This window comes from Lithobates pipiens, unplaced genomic scaffold (assembly GCF_037356315.1).
Source record: "Lithobates pipiens isolate NorthernLeopardFrog02 unplaced genomic scaffold, aLitPip1_a1.2 Scaffold_22, whole genome shotgun sequence".
Classification (NCBI taxonomy): domain Eukaryota; kingdom Metazoa; phylum Chordata; class Amphibia; order Anura; family Ranidae; genus Lithobates; species Lithobates pipiens.
This window is the reverse complement of record NW_027507784.1, coordinates 198,248,623-198,271,021: the sequence shown is the minus strand read 5'-3', so window position 1 is coordinate 198,271,021 and position 22,399 is coordinate 198,248,623. Positions and strand designations below refer to the sequence as shown.

At 44.9% G+C, this 22,399-nt stretch overlaps 1 protein-coding gene across 1 annotated transcript in view; it reads left to right on the top strand.

Moving 5' to 3' along the window:
- Nucleotides 1-19,676, top strand: part of LOC143924490 (ectonucleotide pyrophosphatase/phosphodiesterase family member 7-like) — a 112,677-nt gene extending 93,001 nt beyond the window's left edge. Inside the window, exons 5-6 of the mRNA XM_077448820.1 lie at nucleotides 13,709-13,814; nucleotides 19,374-19,676. Coding sequence (XP_077304946.1) covers nucleotides 13,709-13,814; nucleotides 19,374-19,407 — 140 coding nt within the window. The 3' untranslated portion in view covers nucleotides 19,408-19,676. The remainder of the gene's footprint in view (nucleotides 1-13,708; nucleotides 13,815-19,373) is intronic.
- Nucleotides 19,677-22,399: the final 2,723 nt, after the last annotated feature.

Genomic DNA, 22,399 nt, shown 5'->3' with positions numbered 1-22,399 from the left:
TCCGGTCAGGATTATGAAACCACTTTGCCGCCGTCTATTTGCTATAGGGCGGGCGGCAAGTGGTTAATGATGCTTAAAGTGAAAAAATTAAAGTGAAATATTCCTTTAAATATCGTACCTGGGGGGTGTCTATAGTATGCCTGTAAAGTGGCGTGTGTTTCCAGTGTTTAGAACAGTCCCTGCACAAAATGAAATTTCTAAAGAAATAAAAGTAATTTAAAACTGCTTGCGGCTGTAATTAATGTCGGGTCCTGGCAATATAGATGAAAATTATTGAGAAAAATGGCATGGGTAACCCCCAACCCATTACCAGGTCCTTTGGGTCTTGTATGGATATGAAAGGGAACCCAGAACCCAAATTAAAAAAAGAAAAGGCGTAGGGCCCTCAGGCCCGTATAAACCTGGCAGTATGCTGCAGCTGGGGGAACAGGACTGCCAGGGGCTTTGGCCAAACTTCTCTTAGCATGGGTGACAGTGGATGAGGAGGATGAGGACGGCTTTGTGATCCACTCTACCAACTCTTCTGCATGTTGTGGCACAATATGGCCAGCTGTCAAAAAAAAAAGACAAGTGTGCCCCACGGCCACATGCTGAGGATGCACCATGTCCATGACCAGCACTGTTGGCTGTAGACACAGAGCCTACTTGCCCTCTTTTAGTGGCCTGCGAGTGTCTGCCTTTCCTTGGTGGCCTTCCAGACATGCTGTAAAATTGGATTAGCAAAACACCGCCTGAAGTTTACTAGAAAAATTACACCAGGAATGGCCTGCAGTTAGGTATAGGTTTGGCTACACTAGAATGCAGTGGATATATATATATGAAGGAGACTGTATATATATCTGTATCCACTGCAGATCACTGAATCACCTGCCTGCCTGAAAGTGTATTTGAAAACGTACACCAGGAATGGCCTGCAGTCAGGTATAGGCTTGGCTAGACTAGAATTCAGTGGATATATGTTGGAGACTGTATACATATTTAATGCACTGCAGACTGGAATGCAGTGAATATATATATTGGAGACTGTATATTATTATTATTATTATACACAATTTATATAGCGCCAACAGTTTACACAGTGCTTTACAATGTATAGGGGGACAACACAATTACAGTACAGTTCAATACAAAAGGTACAGGAGGTATATCTATTTAATGCACTGCAGATAACTGAATCACTTGCCTGCCTGCCTGCCTGCCTGCCTGAAAGTGTATTTGAAAACGTACACCAGCAATGGCCTGCAGTCAGATATAAGCTTGGCTAGACTAGAATGCAGTGGATATATGTTGGAGACTATATATATATTTAATGCACTGCAGATCACCGAATCGCTTGCATGCCTGCCTGAAAGTGTATTTTAAAACGTACACCAGCAATGGCCTGCAGTCAGATATAGGCTTGGCTAGACTAGAATGCAGTGGATATATATATATATATATATATATATATATATATATATATATATATGTTGGAGACTGTATATATATTTTATGCACTGCAGATCACTGAATAACCTGCCTGGCCTACCTGCCTGAAAGTGTATTTGGATACGTACACCAGGAATAGCCTGCAGTCAGATCTAGCTACACAGGATGCAGTGTGTATATAATATATATATATAATATATATTGTACAGGACGCCAAGGTTGGGTCCTGGATGGGTGCTATGTGGCGCCTATATTCGGGATGTGGTCCCTTTAAGGGAATCATGGTAGGCCTCAGGGGGTCACCCAAAAATGGGTGACAAATTCCAGGAATAGTTTCGGGAGAAGACCGACTCGCGGTCCTCTCTATATTTTAAGAGAGATAGTTGGGACCCGGAATTTGGGAGGCTCTGAAGTGACATTTGGGTGGGAAAGAGCCTTCCTCCCTGACCACAGGGATTCGGCCCACATGGGATTAACGGCCTCCAGGAAGACAGACAGCCTATAAGACAGGAAGTAGTAGAGAGGTGGTGGTGAGGAGGAGATGGAGATGGAGATAAACACCTGTCTGAGGAGCTGTCTGACTGTGTTGTTGTATTTGCTGTTTTGCTGTTTGGAGGCTGCAAAAAGATCTCTGCAAGGACTCTAAAAGAAGCTTTTTGGTGAAGATCTGACTACAGAACTGTAGGTGTTTTTTCTTTTTCTATTATATGTGCTGAAGATAAGCGGACTTTAATTTACGTTTTTTTTTTATATGCTGAAGAAAAGCTTTATTTTTGATTTGGTTATAAATAAATATATTTTTGGTTTCACCTTTATAACGGTTTATGCACTTAATCCCGCGGAGCTAGTATCCCCAAACTTCACAACTGGTGTTTTGGATGCTGGCAAAAGTGCATTTGCAGCCGCAAAAAACATTTAAAAACTGACATTTAAAAGAGACTGTGTACAAATTGCATGTCTTGGGTGAAGTCAGATGACCTACAGCGCTGGGTAAGCCATGGAGACCCCGCAACCGCTGACCAGCTGGTGGAGTTGGTTGAAAGGTACACCGTGGTGGAGGACCTACTTGGGCCTGCCAGGCGTAGGGAACCCACACCAAGGGCAACCAGACCAGCAATAGCGCCTAGGAGAGAAGCCCTGCCAGACGCTGGGATCCGCAAAACCGCATCATCTGCTACAGAACCTCGAAGGGTGGTTCCTGTCCCAAGAACAGGAGACCTACAGTGTTGGCGATGTCGGTCCTGGGGACATATCCGGGTGCAATGCCCACTTCAGGAGGAGCCTATGGATTGCGGGATTGGTCGGAGAAGCTCCTTCTATGTGCAAAGAGTCTGCACCACTCACCTGGATCCAATTGCAGGACAGTTTGAGTGTGAAGTGTGGGTGAACCACCTTCCTGCCAGGGTGCTACTGGACTCTGGTAGCATGGTAACATTGGTACATGCCAGGGTGATTGGGAGACTTGGCCCTGTAAGGAAAACCCTACGGGTAGTGTGCATCCATGGGGACACCAAGGAGTACCCCATTGTTTCGGTGACTGTGTCCTATGGCCATACCTCAGTGACCCAAGAGGTCGGGGTAGTGAGAAGCCTAATACATGACATTTTAGTGGGGCGGGACTGTCCACTATTTTTAGAACTGTGGAGCCAGGTACAGATGGGGATGACAGGACAGCCAGGAGAGTTGGAAGGACCTGGGCCTGAAACCCCCACAACCCACCCCACTGATACAGAGATACCCGTTATTGATAATGATACTGTAGAGAATATTAAGTTGAAGGATGTGACTGTTTCAGATTGCAAAACCGAGTTACTCTGAGGGGGGGGGGGAGTCTTCCCGTTACAGGTTATGCTGGGGGAGGATGATGCATTGCAGTCCCCGGTTGAGGAAAGTGAAGTGAAGTGAAGGGGCCAGTACACCCAGATCTAGATGTACCCAGGGGTGCGTTTGGCACCGCCCAGTTGCGGGATCCTACCTTGGTCAATGCCCGAGAGCAGGTTACTGTTGTGGATGGGGTCCCACAAATGCCGGGAGCAGATCAGAGGTTTCCTCATTTTGCGTTAAAGGAGGACTTGGTTTATCGAGTGGCTGAAAGCCGTGGGGGGAAACTATAGAGCAGTTGCTGGTTCCCCAACTGTATAGGCGGATGCTACTCGATCTAGCCCACAACGACGTACTGGGAGGACACTTGGGGGCAGAGAAAACAGAGGCCAGGATAACCGAATGGATTTACTGGCCAGGGGTGAAGGTTGAGGTTTAAAGATATTGTGCATCTTGTCCCATTTGCCAGTTAACTGCCCCAGTGGCCCACTATAGAAGCCCTCTGGTACCCTTGCCAATTATTGAGGTTCCATTCGAGCGGATCGCCATGGATCTCGTGGGACCCCTGGTACAATCGGCAAGGGGGCACCAGTATATATTAGTCATCCTAGACTATGCAACCAGGTACCCAGAAGCAGTCCCTTTGAGGAAAACTTCCTCTAAAGCCATTGCCCAGGAACTAGTTCAAATGTTTTCGCAAACTGGTTTTCCCAAAGAGATATTGACGGACCAGGGCACCCCTTTTATGTCAAAGGTGATGGTGGACCTGTGCAAACTGTTTCAAATTAAGCAGTTGCGGACGTCCGTCTATCACCCGCAGACCGATGGCCTAGTGGAGAGGTTTAATAAAAATTTGAAAGACCATGCTAAAAAGAGTCGTCCAGAAGGATGGGAAGGATTGGGATATGTTACTCCCCGCCCTTTTGTTTGCCATCCGGGAGGTTCCACAAGCGTCCACGGGCTTCTCCCCATTTGAGCTAGTGTATGGGCGAAGGCCTCGGAGGTTGCTGGATCTGGTAAAGGAAACGTGGGAAAGTGAGTCCTCACCACACAAAACCATAGTAGAGCATATCTCTCAAATGCTAGAGAGGGTGGCTAAGGTGATGCCGCTGGTGAGGGAGGACATGCAGAGGGCTCAGGAAGCCCAAAGAAGGGTGTATAACCGGTCTGCGAAAGTTAGACAATTTCAAGTAGGAGACCGGGTGGCTGTCCTAATACCCACAGTGGAGAGCAAGTTCTTGGCCAAGTGGCAAGGTCCGTTTGAGATAGTGGAAAAAGTGGGGGAGGTAAACTACAAGGTACACCAGCCAGGGAAAAGGAAACCATAGCAGATCTACCACGTGAATTTGTTGAAACCCTGGAGAGACAGAGACCAGGTATCCGCGGTGGTAACGGTACAGTCAGGAGACCATGCAGGGATCTACCTGGTGCAGGTGGCTGCTACCTTAACTAGACCCCAAACCCAGCAAGCAAAGGAGTTTCTTCAAAGAAATAGGGACATGTTTTCAGGGTTGCCAGGACTCACCAATGTGATCGAGCATGACATTGTAACTGACCCCAAGGTAAAAGTTCGGTTAAAGCCTTACCGTATCCCAGAAGCTCATAGAGTGGCAGTGTCTGAAGAGGTCAAAAGAATGCTTGAGCTTGATGTCATCGAGGAATCGCAGAGCAAGTGGTCGAGTCCAATCGTGTTGGTACCCAAACCCAACGGCACTCTTAGCTTCTGCAATGATTTTAGAAAACTGAATGAAATCTCCAAGTTTGATGCTTACCCCATGCCATGGGTAGATGAGCTCATTGAGAGGTTGGGGCGTGCCAGGTATATTACCACGCTGGACCTCACGAAAGGGTACTAGCAGATTCCCCTGACCAAGGAAGCTAGGGAGAAAACGGCCTTCTCTACCCCAGAAGGCCACTTCCAGTACAAACGAATGCCGTTTGGTTTACACTCTGCCCCTGCTACGTTCCAAAGGGCCATGGACAAAACTTTGCGTCCACATCATCGGTACGCTTCGGTTTATTTGGATGACATTGTCATCTTCAGCCCTGATTGGGAGTCACATCTTCCCCGAGTTCAGGCAGTCGTAGACTCCCTGAGAAGAGCAGGATTCACCATAAATCCAGAAAAATGTGCAGTTGGGGTGGAGGAAGCCAAGTACCTAGGGTACATTGTGGGTAGAGGGTTGGTAAAGCCCTAAATGAGTAAGGTGAAAGCTATACAGGACTGGCCCCGTCCCCTAACCAAGAAGCAGGTCAGAGCGTTTTTTGGCATAGTTGGCTACTACCGGAGGTTTATACCCAACTTTGCTACCATTGCTGCTCCCTTGACTGACCTGACCAAAGACAGAAAGTCAGTGATGATAAAATGGAATAACGATGCCGAAAAAGCTTTTCAGAAGCTTAAGACGGCATTGTGCCAGGATCTGGTGCTTGTTGCTCCAGACTTTAATAAGGATTTTGTAGTACAGACAGATGCTTCAAATGAGGGGTTAGGAGCAGTCCTGTCCCAGGTAATCAACGGGGAAGAGCACCCTGTAGTTTTCCTAAGTAGAAAGCTGACGGCAGCGGAGAAAAACTACGCGGTGGTAGAGCGGGAGTGTCTTGCCATTAAGTGGGCCTTGGACTCCTTATGGTATTTCCTCCTAGGCAGAAGGTTTCGCCTGGTATCCGACCACGCCCCGCTGACCTGGATGAGGCAAAATAAACACACGAATGCCAGAGTAACGAGGTGGTTCCTGTCTCTCCAGGAGTTCAATTTTGTGGTGGAGCACAGACCCAGGAGACTACATCAGAATGGCGATGCCCTCTCCCGAGTCCACTGTATGGTGTCAAATGGTGCCTCCAATACCTCCGCGTTGAGGCAGGGGGGGGGATATGTACAGGACTCCAAGGTTGGGTCCTGGACGGGTGCTATGTGGCGCCTATATTCTGGATGTGGTCCCTTTAAGGGAATCATGGTAGGCCTCAGGGGGTCACCCAAAAATGGGTGACAAATTCCGGGAATAGTTTCGGGAGAAGACCGACTCGCGGTCCTCTCTTTATTTTAAGAGAGATAGTTGGGACCCGGAATTTGGGAGGCTCTGAAGTGACATTTGGGTGGGAAAGAGCCTCCCTCCCTGACCACAGGGATTCGGTCCACATGGGGTTAACGGCCTCCAGGAAGACAGACAGCCTATAAGACAGGAATCAGTAGAGGTGGTGGTGAGGAGGAGATGGAGATGAACACCTGTCTGAGGAGCTGTCTGGCTGTGTTGTTGTATTTGCTGTTTTGCTGTTTGGAGGCTGCAAAAAGATCTCTGCAAGGACTCTAAAGAAACTTTTTGGTGAAGACCTGACTACAGAACTGTAGGTGTTTTTTCTTTTTGTATTATATGTGCTGAAGATAAGCGGACTTTAATTTACGTTTTTTTTTTATATGCTGAAGAAAAGCTTTATTTTTGATTTGGTTATAAATAAATATATTTTTGGTTTCACCTTTATAACGGTTTATGCACTTAATCCCGCGGAGCTAGTATCCCCAAACTTCACTATATATATATATATATATATATATATATATATATATATATATATATATATATTTATATATATATATATATATACACACACACACACAAAGCCTGTGTCATAGTTATGCAGTGATCTTCCTCTGGTTGCTTACCTCCCCTCATGTGTTCTGACTAAGAGGCCAACCACTTCCACCTGGTGGTTTTTATAACCTCTCCTCCAAGCATCGCTCCACCCCAGGTCCTATCAGGGAACCCTATATTAACCTGTGCACTGCAAGCTAACAGTGCTGATCAACCATTGTGTATTTGGCTTCCTGCTTGCCGTGTGCTCTTCGTTTGTCTCTGTTACCGACCTTGGCGTGTTCTCAACGATTCCAGTCTGATTGTGACCTTGACCTTTTGGCATGTCCCTGTCTGCCTGTGACCCTAAACCTTTGGCGTCTACTCTGTTGTTCCTGTCTGCTAGTTGCCCTGACCTTTGCCTTATCCCCTTACTATCTTGTTGTTCCAGCCTGCTGCTTCCTTCTCCTGTAGTCTACTGTGAGTGTGAGCTGTGAGACCCTAGGGGCCGCGACCTGGAGCCAGACTGCAGCCAAGTCCATCCTCACCACTGGAGGCTCTGGTAAACACCTGCTGGTTCTTAGACTCCGCGCCCTGGTGAATATATGCTCTTGCTCCTACTGAGATCTGTGTTAGTGATCCAGTAGACCTGTGTCCTGAATCTCCCTGGGTACAATCCGCAGCAGTCAGTCCTAAGGTCCACTACCTAGCGGTGCACTTCCGACTCCTACGGAGTACATCTGTCACCTTGTCTCAGGTGATCTGACAGCCGGGATGTATACATATACTTAATACACTGCAGCTACTGAATAAACTGCCTGCTCAAAGTAAATGAAATTACTCTCTCTCTCTCTCTCTCTCTCTCTCTCTCTCGAACACACAACACAAGCCTGACGTGCAGGCGACCTTATATAGTGTGGGCATAATTGGCCAAAGGCACCCTGCCTTTGGCCAATTATGACTCTTTGCTGACGGCGCTGTCATTGGCCAAAGCATGCGGGTCATAGTGCATGCTTGGCCAATCATCAGCCAGCAATGCACTGCAATGACGAAGTGCATTATGGGGCGTGACGCGCCACTCGAATTTGGCACGAACACCCCATAATGTTCGATCTTCATCGAACAGCCAATGTTCGAGTCAAACTCATGTTCGACTCAAACAGAAAGCGCATCCCTACTCAAAAGTATAACATTAAAAGAGCAGACACCTGTGGCCCAGCATTTCCTACAATATCACAATGGACAAACATTGGGGCTCAAAGTCATGGGTTTTTTCTCTCTGAATCTAGCTGATTGAAGGGGAGACTATGATACAGTTCTCCTGAGGAAGGAAAAATCCTGGATCTCCAAGTTTAACACTTTTCAGCCACACGGCTTGAATAACAAATTGAGCTTGAAGATTTTTCTAGAACCTTAAAACGAAACCATCTTCATCACCTCTTCCCCCCCCCCACCCCTCTTTCCCCTCCCTTATCTTCCCCTCCTGTTTCCCCCCCCCTTTCTTTCTCGTCCCCTCTCTTCCCTTTATCCTTTCCCCACCCCTCTCTCCCTTCCCTCCCCTTTTCCCCCTTCCCCTGCCTTACCATTTATTATACCCCAGACATAGTGGACTGTAGCCTAGCTATTTGGACATTGATTGCCATTCCCATGTAACTGTTTTTCTATATGTGGGTCCTTATATGTTGAATTCTATTCTACAATAGGGGTTTGTTTTTTGTGTTTTTTTTCGGGGGGGACAGTGGGGGTTCTGTCCATGAACCAGCAGATGCTTTTTAGACATCACTGACTGTCTATCCAAATATGATTACTCTAATTACTAAAATTTATGGTTATGGTTATTAATTTTCATCGCATGGATTATCTACATCATCCTATAGATAATACACCTGTCTATGTTTTATCAACTGCAGTACGTCTTGTTACCACAAGATGGCTGTCAATGAAGAAAAAAATAGAGGAAAAATTATTCAAGTGAATTTGATTGGGCATTGCTTCTTATAAAATTATGATTATCACTTTTGCATAAAATCCAGACGAAGTGCACGAAACACGTCAACGTTTCTGACGCTGCACCCCTCTCCCCGCACCCCACTATGGCTCTTCAACCAGGAAGCCCTATGTGTTAACCACATGGTGGAAACAATCCCTGAGTTCAGTCTCTGCAAGTGGTGGAAACTTAGTAAAGTGGTCCCACATCCATACTACATGATCGCCTCTACAGAAGACATACTGAATGGCATTATCAGCCAAATTGCAGGAGGGGTAAGAGCCCGCTTAGGGCAAACTTTATGTATATACCACATCCCTATAGTGTGTCATTTTGGCGATAAATCAAAGACTGAAATCTGAAGTGTGCTGAATGTTTTGTACTCTTATACTGCCCACCAAGATCAATATGCAGCCCTCTACACATATATACTGTTAACAACAATCAGTGTAGAAATGACATTGCTGCCTTCGTTGTGTCTGAGCAATAATTCAACACTTCTTACTTTTGCTGGAACCTGTGATTTGCTAAACAATAGAAATTTTTCTCCAGCCAAATTATAGGCAGGTTTGTCATAAACTTCCAAACCATTTAATTTCCACCACCCGTTGCTGTTATACTAGTATAAGCCTTTTCAAATGGACAAAGGATTTGTCCTAAGGACTAATCAAATAATCTAAGGGTGGAGTCAATACTGTGGGTTTCCTCAAAAGCAGCAGGATAAAGTGTAGCGCCATATTTTGTCCACATCTGGGATATAAAAACTTTCATGGTGGGGGTAGCGGGGGATTCGGGGTCAGTGGGGTTTTATTGACAACGTTGTCTATTACTGCAGTAATTATTTATTAGCCACTGTGTACTTTGTAGGAACGAGGTCCACCAGTATGGTCATTGTACCAAATTGGTTGGACTTTTTTCATTTATTTGTGTAATTCATCAATAAAGCCTAATCTTTTGTACAATTATACCATTGTTCCCTTCCCTTAATTGCTTTCTATGGACAATTCTTTGTCCCTCTTTTTTTGAATATGTAACACACTGTGAACTTTGCAAAATCAACAAATTCCATTAACTACTTCCAGACAGCCACACGCTGATGATATACATCCTAACTTTGATGGGGGATATTGTTGTTATGACAGCAGCTAGCTGCCATAACCCCGGTGTTTTCGTGTTCAGCCATTTTTTTTATTGCATTTATGTGTAAATATGAGATCTGAGGTGTTTTTGACCCCAGATCTCATATTTAAGAGGTCCTGCCATGCTTCTGTTCTATTACAATGCATGTTTACATTCCTTTTAAGCCCTTGTACACACGGTCGGACATTCTGACAACCAAATCCGTTGGATTTTGTCTGAAACTGTTGCATACACACGGTCGGACAAAGTTGTCGGAAAATCCGATTGTACATAACGTGATGACATTATTTAGTTACGACGGGACTACGTTTGGGCTAGTAGCCAATAGCTTTGGTCTAGGAATTTGATCTGAGCATGCGTGGCACTTTGTCCGTCAGAGTAGGCTACACATGATCGGAGTATTTCCGATCGGAGCATTTTGTCGGAAAATTTTACGGACAAGTTGGAAAACTTGGTCCATCGGATACTCCGACGGAAACAGTCCGATGGAGACCACACACAGTCGGATTATCCGACAAAACGGTCCGATAGGACACATTCCATCTGAATCTCCGACCGTGTGTACAAGGGCTAATAGTAATAAAAGTGACACAATTTTTTTTCTTTTTTAAAAACTGTGTAAAAAAAAAAAAAGTTTTAAACGTGCCCCATCCCATCGAGCTCACGTGCAGAAGCCAATGCATACGCTCAGTAGCGCCCACATATGAAAATGGTGTTCACACCACACATGTTAGGTATCACCTTGATCGGTAGAGCGAGAGCAATAATTCTAGCCCTAGACCCCCTCTGTAACTTAAAACATGCAACCTGTAGATTTTTTTTTAAACGTCACCTATGGAGATTTTTTAAGTGTAAAACTCATCAGTGCAGTGTCATCAGTGCAACTTCTCAGTGCCCATCAGTGCGGTGTCACCAGTGCAGCTTATCAGTAATCATCAGTGCAACATCACCAGTGTAGCTTATCAGTGCCCATCAGTACAGCTTATCAGTGATCACCAGTTTGGTGTCACCAGTGCAGCTTATCAGTGATCATCAGTGATCATCGGTGAGGTGTCACCAGTGCAGCTTATCAGTCATCATCGGTGAGGTGTCACCAGTGCAGCTTATCAGTGATCATCGGTGCGGTGTCACCATTGCAGCTTATCAGTGAACATTGGTGCAATGTCACCAGTGCAGCTTATCCGTGAACATTGGTGCAGTGTCACCAGTGAAACTTATCAGTGCGGTGTCACCAGTGCAGCTTATCCGTGAACATTGGTGCAGTGTCACCAGTGCAGCTTATCCGTGAACATTGGTGCAGTGTCACCAGTGCAGCTTAGCAGTGCTCAACAGTGCAGAGCGGGTATAGTTGGAGAACATCTGGAGACAGAGTAGATCTCGGGCTGACAGGTGTTGTATGTGAAAACACAGCTCGTCGTACAGCCCCACTTCCCTGTCAGCCCGAGACCTGCTCTGTCACTGGATGATCTGTAACTCTCCCCGCACTGGAGAGAGATGGTGGGCGGGCGGTGCTGGCAGGGAGGAGGAGGCAGCAGAGAAGGAAGGAAGACACAACCTCTATGGGTGACACAGACTGGGGGCTGCGAGACCCCCTCCACCCACTACAGCGAGTCAGGCAGGAGTACAACTCCCTGCTCACTTTCAGAGAACTACAACTAGGTGTGTCAGACTGCTGGCTAAGGTGAAATAGCAGCCAGCGGTCTTACAGACAGGATATCACCAGGCAATAATGTTTTTTCCAGTAAGTTCAGCAGGCTATTGCAGAGGAACTACAGAGCTCAGAAGAACGTGGATGACATAGTTGGTAAAGGTAGGAGATCAGCAAGGAGAACATGGGAAAAAAAAAGTTTTTGCCCGGAGTTCTGCTTTAATCACAGTACTGTGCAGGAACCTATTGTAGCTTATAGGGAGAACTAACTTAGACCCTATTCATACCTTTCAAAAATAATTTATTTTAATATGCATTTTCACATGTACTTTATGAGTTTTTATGGTCTTTTAGTTTGTTAGGTAGAGTTTTTCACTGCAGTAAATGCAAGATAAACACACCAAAATACATCAATATGTATGCTAAACTCTGCTTCAGTTTGTGAATGAAAAGTAAGCTGCTCAGCACAGAGCACTTCCCATTCATTAATTGTTCAGTGCAGCTGAGGCTGCTGAGAAAGGAACTAGGAAATCTCTGTCCTCAGTCCCTTTCTCTTTCACAAATAGGTGAGACATTTGTTTTGACCCCTGATACTTCACCAAAGCCCCCCAATGGGGCTCCTAAAAAAAAATTGCAAAAAAATAAAAATAATAATAATGTAAAAATAATAAAAATGTAAAATAAAAAACTACTGACATTATCCGCTGCCCTACTCACACTACCTCTGCCCTGCAGACATCGTCCACTGCCTACAGACACAGTCTGTATTTTAAAAAGTTTATTTATAAGAGTGTGTTTATGTGTATACAGTATTTAAACACTAGGACAAGAAGAATGTTACTGGCGGGAACACCAGCTGAAATTAAAAGAAAGAATCATGAAAAAAGGAAACAAATGCAGTCACTATACCCAAGGACTGTAAGCTGCAATATATAAAATGTTTGTTTTTGAGTTTAGATGTGCTTCAGGTGTAAAATAATTTACAGTCAAAACATGTTAAACATGTTCATTTCAAACTTCTAATAATTTGGAGCTCTCTTTCTAACTTGAACATGTTAGGACATTTTAAATGAATATAGATTTACTTTGCTTCATTTCACTCACTTCAGTAAATCTGTTTTATCGTGTTTTCCAATTCCGGTAAAGCCTGGCTGCATAGGATTCATAGAAAACAATGTAATCATAAATACTGTACATGGTAATAACAGGGAAAACCTCAGCATGAACTTCATTTTGTTTAAACTGCACCTGACTGGCTGTAACTGTCCCATATGCAACTATACACCTGAACGTAAAATATATGAACAGTTGAATATATGTATCCGTGTTACTCCAATTATCCACATGTGGAGCATCAGTGGGTGATTTGGTGGTGGTGCAGGGTAAGGCTCAATTCACAAATGTGCGACTCTAAAGTCATGCCATTTACACTGCAACTTTAGTGCGACTTTGGCTTTGACTATTGCACAACTGTTGCATTGATAACATTAAGATGTGCCTTTCATGTGGCTTTTGAGAGTTTACATTGCAGTCTATGGCACTCAAGTAGCATGAAAGTCTCATGTGTAGGAAAGATTTTTTAAAGCCACTGCAACTTTAAGTCACAGATTTGAACAACTTCATTGAAATACATAGGTTTTCTCTTTTCATGTGACTTTGTGTGTCCAAAGTCTCATGAATAGTCGCACAAGTGTTACTAGATCCTGAGAGGCTGCTGCCCACCCCAACCTTACCCTCCACCAGTGGCAGCTGGTGCTCCATTTTTTGGGAGGGCGGCAAACAAGCCAACCAGGCTCTGCGCCCTGAGCCCACCCTTTTTTTAAACCAATTAGAGTCTCTGGCTCTAATCATGTGCTTCAAAAAAAGAAAAAAACATTGAGATCCATGCGTCTGATGCCCTGCATGTAGATTAGAGGCCGGGGTGCATTGATTAGAGGGGCAGCGCCCCTGCACCCCTAATGGAGCAGCCGCTACTGCCCTACGCTACTCCTGTGTGTTTGAGCACAGCACTGTTTTCACTATTTTGTGTGGTTGAATAGCTGAAGTAATCTGGACTTAGCTTTTTACAACTATAAGGGATATTGTGTTTAATTTATAATTTGTTTCATTTCATAGCTGACTCTGTGAACGTGGCTGCGATTGTGTTGTCTGCAATAACCGGAGTGATATTTCTAGTTTTCCTTTTCTATGTCCCATACATTTCTATAAAAAGAAGAAAACAGTAAGTACTAAAATCATCTTTATCACAATTAAGCTGCATTTGTAAATCAAAACATTGTATTTGCACCTTAATGATCCTAGAGTGGTGGATTACTAGTATAGTAAACCACAAAGCTGTTATCTATATAGTAGACAAGAAAATAAGATTTTTATAACTAATTTAAAATCTTTTTCTTACAGTCCATAGAGGGGCACAGGAATGTAGCTAATCTTAGATACACTATATTGTCATTGTGCCTTTACACGCACATTAAATTTAATGGCATCCCATTCTTAGTCTGTAGGGTTCAATATTGAGTTGGCCCACCCTTTTTCAGCTGTAACAGCTTCAACTCTTCTGGGAAGGCTGTCCACAAGGTTTAGGAGTGCGTCTATGGAAATGTTTGCCCATTCTTCCAGAAGAGCATTTGTGAGGTCAGGCACTGATGTTAGACAAGAAGGTCTGGCTTGCAGTCTCCACTCGAATTCATCCCAAAGGTATTCTATCAGGAATCAGAAATGTTTGGGCCCCTTACACAGCTTTAGACCTGCGACCCCCCCCCCCCAGCCTGACCACCAACATTTCCCAGGGCTTGCCTATGGGCCAGCCTACCGAATCCGCACACCGGCCACCTCACCTGTACGCACTCGGGCCCCCCTCCCTCAATCTTGCACATATGTCAGCCCCCAGACCTGTATATTTGTCAGCCCCCCTCACACCTGTGTATTTGTCATTCCCCCAACCTGTATATATGGCAGCCCCCCCACACACACCTGTATATATGTCAGTGCCCCCCCACACCCACCTGTATATATGTCAGTGCCCCAAGTAAACACACACACCTGTATATATGGCAGCCCCACATACACAAATTCTTACACACACAAGCCCCCCTCCCTTACCTTCACAGCTCCTACCTGGTCCCCGCTCGTTTTTACAAAGCTGACATGTTGCTGAGAAGCATAGTACAGGCAGATCACTGTCACATGAGGGGTGCACATAGTAGCCAAAGGTGATAGTAAAGAGCTTGATGTCTAAAATCAATGAAACGAGAACTGCAGAAACTTTGAGATCATTTTTATACTGCACAGCACCGATCCCCTTCACCAGTCCTGCCTTTCTGGCCTTGGCAGGCCCCCCGGACCCCTTACAGTTGTAACAGCTGTACCCCCTTGATGGTGGCTCCTGGTTGAGTTCAGAACTCTGTGCAGGCCAGCCAAGTTTCTCTGCCCCAAACTTGCTCATCCATGTCTTTATCGACCTTTCTTTGTGCACTGATCCAAATCATTTGGTGTAGGGAATAATGGTGTGGGGTTTTTCAGGGGTTGGGCTTGGCAAATTAGTTTCAGTGAATGGAACTCTTAAGGTGTCAGCATACCAAGACAATTTCATGCTCCCAACTTTGTGGGAACAGTTTGGGGATGGCCTCTTCCTGTTCCAACATAACTGCACCAGTACACAAAGCAAGATCCATATAGACATGAATGAGTGAGTCTGGGGTGGAGGAACTTGACAGGTCTGCACAGAGTCCTGACCTCAACACGAAAGAACACCTTTGGGATGAATTATAGTGGAGATTACGAGCCAGGCCTTCTCGTCCAATATCAGTGCCTAACCTCACAAATGCGCTTCTGGAACAATGGTCTAACATTCCCATAGACACACTCCTAAACCTTGTGGACAACCTTCCCAATATTGAGGAACAAACGATCTCAATACATGGATCGTTTGTTCCTTATTGGCAAAGTGTTCGGTGGAGGTGAGGAGCCGTCAGTAGCTTGAGATCATAAACGCTCCTTACGCTTTACCGTCTGGTAAGCGCATTTATTTGTCGGTGGCTGGGCACAGTAGTGATAAGGAAGTGTGGAATCACTGTGGTGCGATCGGCTTTTCTCTTCAATAACACAAAATCTCTCATAGGCGTACATTGCCACTCCCGGCAAGGGCAGTTGTTTCAGAGCTTAGTAAATGAGTTAATCTTCATTTTGCAAATAATACCCAATCACGTGCAAGAAAAAAAAACACAGCATTTTTGTTTGCGCATGATTGGAGGTTGGAAGTCAGTACAGCTTCTGCTCATTTACTAAGTTCTGTAGCAACTGCACTTTACAAAGTGCACAGTCTATTTGCCTTTAACAAATCAAAACCGCTCTGTGTGCAGATGGGGAGATAGGAAAAAACTCCCTCAATCTACTCTGCCATTGCAATTCACACCTGAATTCGCCAAAAGTATAGCAGGAACTACTTTTTCAAATCAATGCAGCACCGCAAAGTCAGCGTCGCACTGATTTTAAAAGTGCCATTGCCAAAAATAGGGTGAGACTTGTCATGTGATTTGAGAAATCGCATGACAAGTCGCTCTGGTGTGAACAGGGGCTTAAGGTGGCCAACAAGAAAATATATTTGTAAATAAAGTCATGGCCAATATAAAAAAAATTCAACCAGGTAACAGCCGAAGGCTAAATTGGAGCAAACTACGCCGTTGACACTGGGGAAAGAAAGGTTGGATAAATAAAATAAAAAAAGGATTTTTAAACCCCAAGACTAACCAGTTAACAGCCAGATGCTAATGTTAAAACCCCAACCCCTATCTGGCAGTGACTCAGACGTGTAAATCCATTTCAATGTGGATCAATTATATTAATTAAACTGACATTCATGTCTTGGAGCTTTTGGAACAATTGTCTAGTGCCCTGCATTTCAGCTATGATGGTCTCTTGCAAGCATCTAGGCTTGTGTCTCACATGGGCTTGATTTCTGTTCAGATGTGTAGGATGCTTTAGTACCATGTCTGACTTGCAGTGGTCGGCCAAAATGAACATTTCATTTATGCACCCTTTAAGGCAGAAAAAAAGGAGAGAAAACACACAATCACTTCTAGAGATTAGAGTTCTGCTATAAAGTCTCAAAAAGGTCGCTCACATCCTCCAGTGGGCAGAGCAGCACATGCCGGCCCTGTTGGCCATATACATAGCAGGTATAGAAAACTGGCAGGTGGGCTACCTAAGTCGTAAAATGGAAATGTAAAATGCCAACCAAGGGAACCACCTGTGGGGTATAGCTACCTGTACTTCAGTCTGACGAGGGCCGACCTAAATGTTTGTGTCCTCAGAGACTGGGTCACACCAGTGCTCAAAAGTCACATTCCAGACTAGGCTTCATTGGGGTCCAGATAAGGCTTTTAAATGTCAATCTACTTTAGGATAACCCCGCAATTTTAGATTAGTATATTTTATGTATAGCTTCCAAAGCTGTTGCTGAGGATACCCCAGTCTGAACAGTTGCTTTGTATAGAAAATCTCAAGCAGCATATCTTAATCCTAGGACAGTATTTGAGGAGGTGGGGTTATAAGGGGGCTGGCTTAACACGTTCATGTTTTCCAATATCCAAACTTCCTGTTGGGAGCAATATAACCTAAATATTAGAAAATTGCTACATTCCTGTGTTCCTTCATGGACGATAAAGGAAGGAAGTTTGCAGAATCACTTCTTCATATCTCTAGCTAATGTGCTTAACCACTTCCCGACCAGCGCACGACGATGTACGTCGACAGAATGGCACGGGCAGGCATATTGGCGTACAGGTACGTCCAATATTCAATGCTGCCCTGCCATCGGGAGCACGCCGCCGGCGGCGTGCTCCCGCGCTGATCGGGACCCCCGTGAGTCCGGTCGCGGGACCCGCGGACTCTATCGCCGCGATCGTCTCACCGAGCGGCCGAATGGAGGAAATGCTGTGTAAACAACATTTTTCCATTCTGCCTAGCAACTAGTGACGCTGATCTCTGCTCTATGTGATTGGAGCAGAGATCAGTGTACACTAAATGAAAGCCCAACCCCCCCACAAGTAGCAACACACCCCTAGGAACACTTAACCCCTACACTGCCACCCACTGGTTAACCCTTTCACTGCCAGTGTCATTTACACAGGAATCACTGCATTTATATAGCAGTGATTACTGTATAAATGACAATGGTCCCAAAAATGTCCAATGGGTCCCCCACAATGTCGCAGTCACAATAAAAATCGCAGATCGCCGCCATTACTAGTAAAAAAAAAAAAAAAATTATTAATAAAAATGCTATAAAACTATCCCTATTTTGTAAACGCTATAACTTTTGCGCAAACCAATCAATAATCGCTTATTGCGATTTTTTTTACCAAAAATATGTAGAAGAATACGTATCGGCCTAAACTGAGGGAAAAAAATGTTTTTTTATATATTTTTGGGGGATATTTATTATAACAAAAAGTAAAAAATAATGCGTTTTTTTTCAAAATTGTCGCTCTATTTTTGTTTATAGCGCAAAAAATAAAAACCGCAGGGGTGATCAAATACCACCAAAAGAAAGCTCTATTTGTGGGGAAAAAAAGGACATCAATTTTGTTTGGGAGCCACGTCGCATGACCGCGCAATTGTCAGTTGAAGCGACGCAGTGCCGAATCGCAAAAAGTGGTCTGGTCTTTGATCAGCAAATTGGTCCGGTCTGAAAGTGGTTAAAGAAAACATATTCTAAACTAGAATCTGCTGTTCCTGGGTTCTGACCTCTTTGTGAAGATGTTATTTGCCTAGCTGTCTCTTACCTCCATTGTAAGTTGTCTTACTGTAAATGTTAAAGTGGCCAATTTACACCTCCTCCCCTCTGACAGATGAGACAGATGACAGATGGGCATAATGATTTCTCTAATCAAAAAGGATGCAGGGTGGTTTGCTTCCATCATCAACCTGTTACCTGGCCCAAGATACAGTACTCAGTAAAACAAACAAAGATATTTTCATACGTGGAGACAGGTGTGACTGTGGTGCCTTTACAGCAGCTTTCTGGTTGGAGTAATTGTAGATATAAGAGCCCATTACTCACTACCACAGCAGCTGTTGTCTGTTCTGGCTGCAGTGAGCTGGTGGTGAGGTCGTGTGATGTGCATTTTACCACACTTCATAAAGATTCAGATTTAGGTAGTAAGCTTTAACATAAATCCTGGTTAGAGCGTTATAGCACTCTTTTGAAATGTTTTTGGAGGACTCATACTGCAAGAAATGTTTTTAGTGTGGTGAACTTTCAGACTTATAGGGGTCTTACGTAAGTATGTGCATTACATGTGTTTATTGCGTTTGGTGTGTTTTTTTAGCTGATTTTTTTTATCATTTTTATTATACGTACCAGTAATAATTATAGTTTGACTGTTTTATTATTTCTGCTTTTTAATATAACTTTATTGACACAAAAGGGCTGAGAAGCAACCCTGTATGACAATATGCACAAGTAAGGAAAGGTTCACTGTACGGAAACAGAAGTCTATAAACACCTGATGGAGAAAAAGAGTGTGCGTCGGACGGAAGGATGCCCAAGCTCATCTCTAGCTGTACTAAGTTTGTTGTATCTCTGGTTTTAATTTGACATGGCACTTATAAAGTAGAAATTTAAATTTGAAATGTAGCTACCATAAAAACAGGAATGAGAAAATGTGCAGTAGTTCATTGATCCGCCAGTGTTTGCATTACTGTAGCCCTATGGTTTCAAATTGTGTGGTATGGTGGATGATTAAAGATTATTTATCTTTTTCTTTTTTTCCTGCAGAGGCAAAAAACAACAAAAAGATGAACAACACTAAAGGATTTGGAGAAACTTAAATTACAGATATCCTTTGAAAATGTACTGAAATGGAAATTATTTTCCATTTAGCAAAATGACACATCTCGAAATTCACATCAGTAGATGGAGTAATCTGCTTACAGTTTTGCCAACTGTTTCTTTCCTGAGACTCAAAAAATAAAAAATACTATGTAAGATTTTATCTTTTATTTTAAATTAAGACCACATATATCGGTCATACATCAGTAATCCAAAGCATAAAATAAAGCAATAAAGTTTGCAATCTGCCTTTTTTGTTCTCTGGTTCTTTCTTAACCTGATAAAGTCAATATTGGGATCTGGTCCCCCTTTCATGCTACATGAACACTGCAGCTGTTTGAAGCCACTCTTTTTGACTGAGATTTTAACAAAATAGTACCATGTAAAGAAAAGAGTGTACCGTATATACTCGAGTATAGGCCGACCCGAATATAAGCCGAGGCCCCCAATTTACCCCCAAAAAAACTGGCAAACTTATTGACTCGTGTATAAGCCGAGGGTGAGACATGCCTGTCCATCCCTGTGTGTGTGTCCGTCCATCCCTGTGTGTCCGTCCATCCCTGTGTGTCCGTCCATCCCTGTGTGTCCGTCCATCCATCCCTGTGTGTGTGTGTGTCCATCCATCCATCCCTGTGTGTGTCCATCCATCCATCCATCCCTGTGTGTGTGTGTGTCCATCCATCCATCCATCCCTGTGTGTGTGTGTGTCCATCCATCCATCCATCCCTGTGTGTGTGTGTCTCCATCCATCCATCCATCCCTGTGTGTGTGCGTCTCCATCCATCCATCCCTGTGTGTGTGTGTCTCCATCCATCCATCCCTGTGTGTGTGTGTATCCATCCATCCCTGTGTGTGTGTGTCTCCATCCATCCATCCCTGTGTGTGTCCGTGTGTGTGTGTGTGTGTGTGTGTGTGTGTGTGTGTGTGTGTGTGTGTGTGTGTGTGTGTGTGTGTGTGTGTGTGTGTGTGTGTGTGTGTGTGTGTGTGTGTGTGTGTGTGTGTGTGTGTGTGTGTGTGTGTGTGTGTGTGTGTGTGTCCAGCCTACCTGTGTCCCGAGCCTGTGTCCCGAGCCTCCGTCCCGTGCCTTGCCTCCTTGCCTCCGTCCCGTGCCGTGCCTTGCCTCCGTCCCGTGCCGTGCCTTGCCTCCTTGCCTCCGTCCCGTGTCGTGCCTTGCCTCCGTCCCGTCCCGTCCCGTGCCGTGCCTTGCCTTGCCTCCGTCCCGTGCCTTGCCAGGATCGCCGCTCTTCGTCGGCGCCTCGGCGGCCATTCTAAAATTCAAAAGCCGCGCCTCCGCCTGTGATAGGTGGAACACTGAATTTCCCAGCAGCCTGTGTTCCGCCTATCACGGACATCGTCTCATCCTCGTCCGTAGTACGAGGATGAGCGGATGTCCGTGATAGGCGGAACACTGACTGCTGGGAAATTCAGTGTTCCGCCTATCACAGGCGAAGGCGGAGGCGGAGGCGCGGCTTTTGAATTTTAGAATGTCCGCTGTCTGTCTGCTCGACACGCTGATCGAGCAGGCAGACAGCGATGACTCGAGTATAAGCCGAGGGGGGCACTTTCAGCCTCAAAAAAGAGGCTGAAAATCTCGGCTTATACTCGAGTATATACGGTATATTCACCCCTCGTTTCATGTGCTCTCAAATGACACTCCATTGAAGATAAATTATCTCAGTAATGCCCATTGGGGGGGGTGTCAGTGGCACAAACTACCGAGTGCAGTGGTGGACCAAGAGATCATCGCTTCTGGTAATGTTGGTTTCTGAAGAAGACTTTGAGGGAAGATTACTCGTAAAAGCAATGGCATTTGGCAACAGAAGAGGTAAGTATCCATCACCTTTTTGTATATTTATATGTCATCTGTAAAGAAGATAGTGAATACACACCTTTCCCACTGTACATGCTGCTGAATGATGCTTCATTAAAGGGAAATCATCAAACGGTAGTGACTATAGTTAGTGATGGACGAACTTCCGACGGGACGTTCCGCGAACGCGACCAAAAGTTAATGGCAGGCAAACCTTAAAAACCTCCAAGTCATATTTTAAGCCACAAAATACGTACTAGCTGTGCACACATAGTCCCACAACATGGACACTGACATAACAAAAGTATTAAGTGAATCTGGGATCGACAACGACAAGCATTCTTTTTTTATCTGTGAAATTTTGACAATTCAGGAGCGCATGAAGGCCATGGGAGGAGAGGCAAGGTCAGGGCAGGCTATGAAGGGGGTGTAGTAGATGATCAGTGCCACAGTCAAGGCAGCGCAGTCCTGTGCCAGTGTGCCAACCTGTGCTTGAGCCCCTCCCTCTGCCCGGCCCTTACCCCCACCTATGCAGGGCTCCACTGCGGGGGTCCGGAGGTGCCAGTCCAGTGCTGATCCTCAGCCATGGCGCTGGCACTGCCTGCTGATTGGCTTCTCCGCTGCCATCTCCCTCACTGTCTGAAACCAGCACGCGATAGAGACTGAGCACTGACACCAGCACCACGATAGAGACTGAGCACTGACAGCAGCACCGTGATAGAGAGCACTGAGACCACACCAGCACCAAGATAGAGAGCAATGACACAAGCACCGAGATAGAGACCACTGACACCAACACTGATACCAGCAACTCGCTGCGGGACCCAAAAATATGACACCGCTCAACCTCTTCAAACAGGAGGGTACGGGCATATAGTATGGTGTGCTTTTTTTGTACAAGGATGTGAGCCAAAAGGTAGAAAAAAGGTCCGTGTGCTAGATTAAATAAATCGTTTACAGAGTTATACATATACATGGTCTACTGATCACATGTGTTGAATTCCTCCGAGATCCATGCCTCATTCATTTTTATAAATGTGAGGTAGTCAATACTGTTGTGAGCTAGGCAAGAGCTCTTATCGGTCATGATCCCCCCTGCTGCTCTGAACGTCCTTTCGGACAGGACACTGGACTAGGGGCAAGCCAACAGTTCCATTGAAAA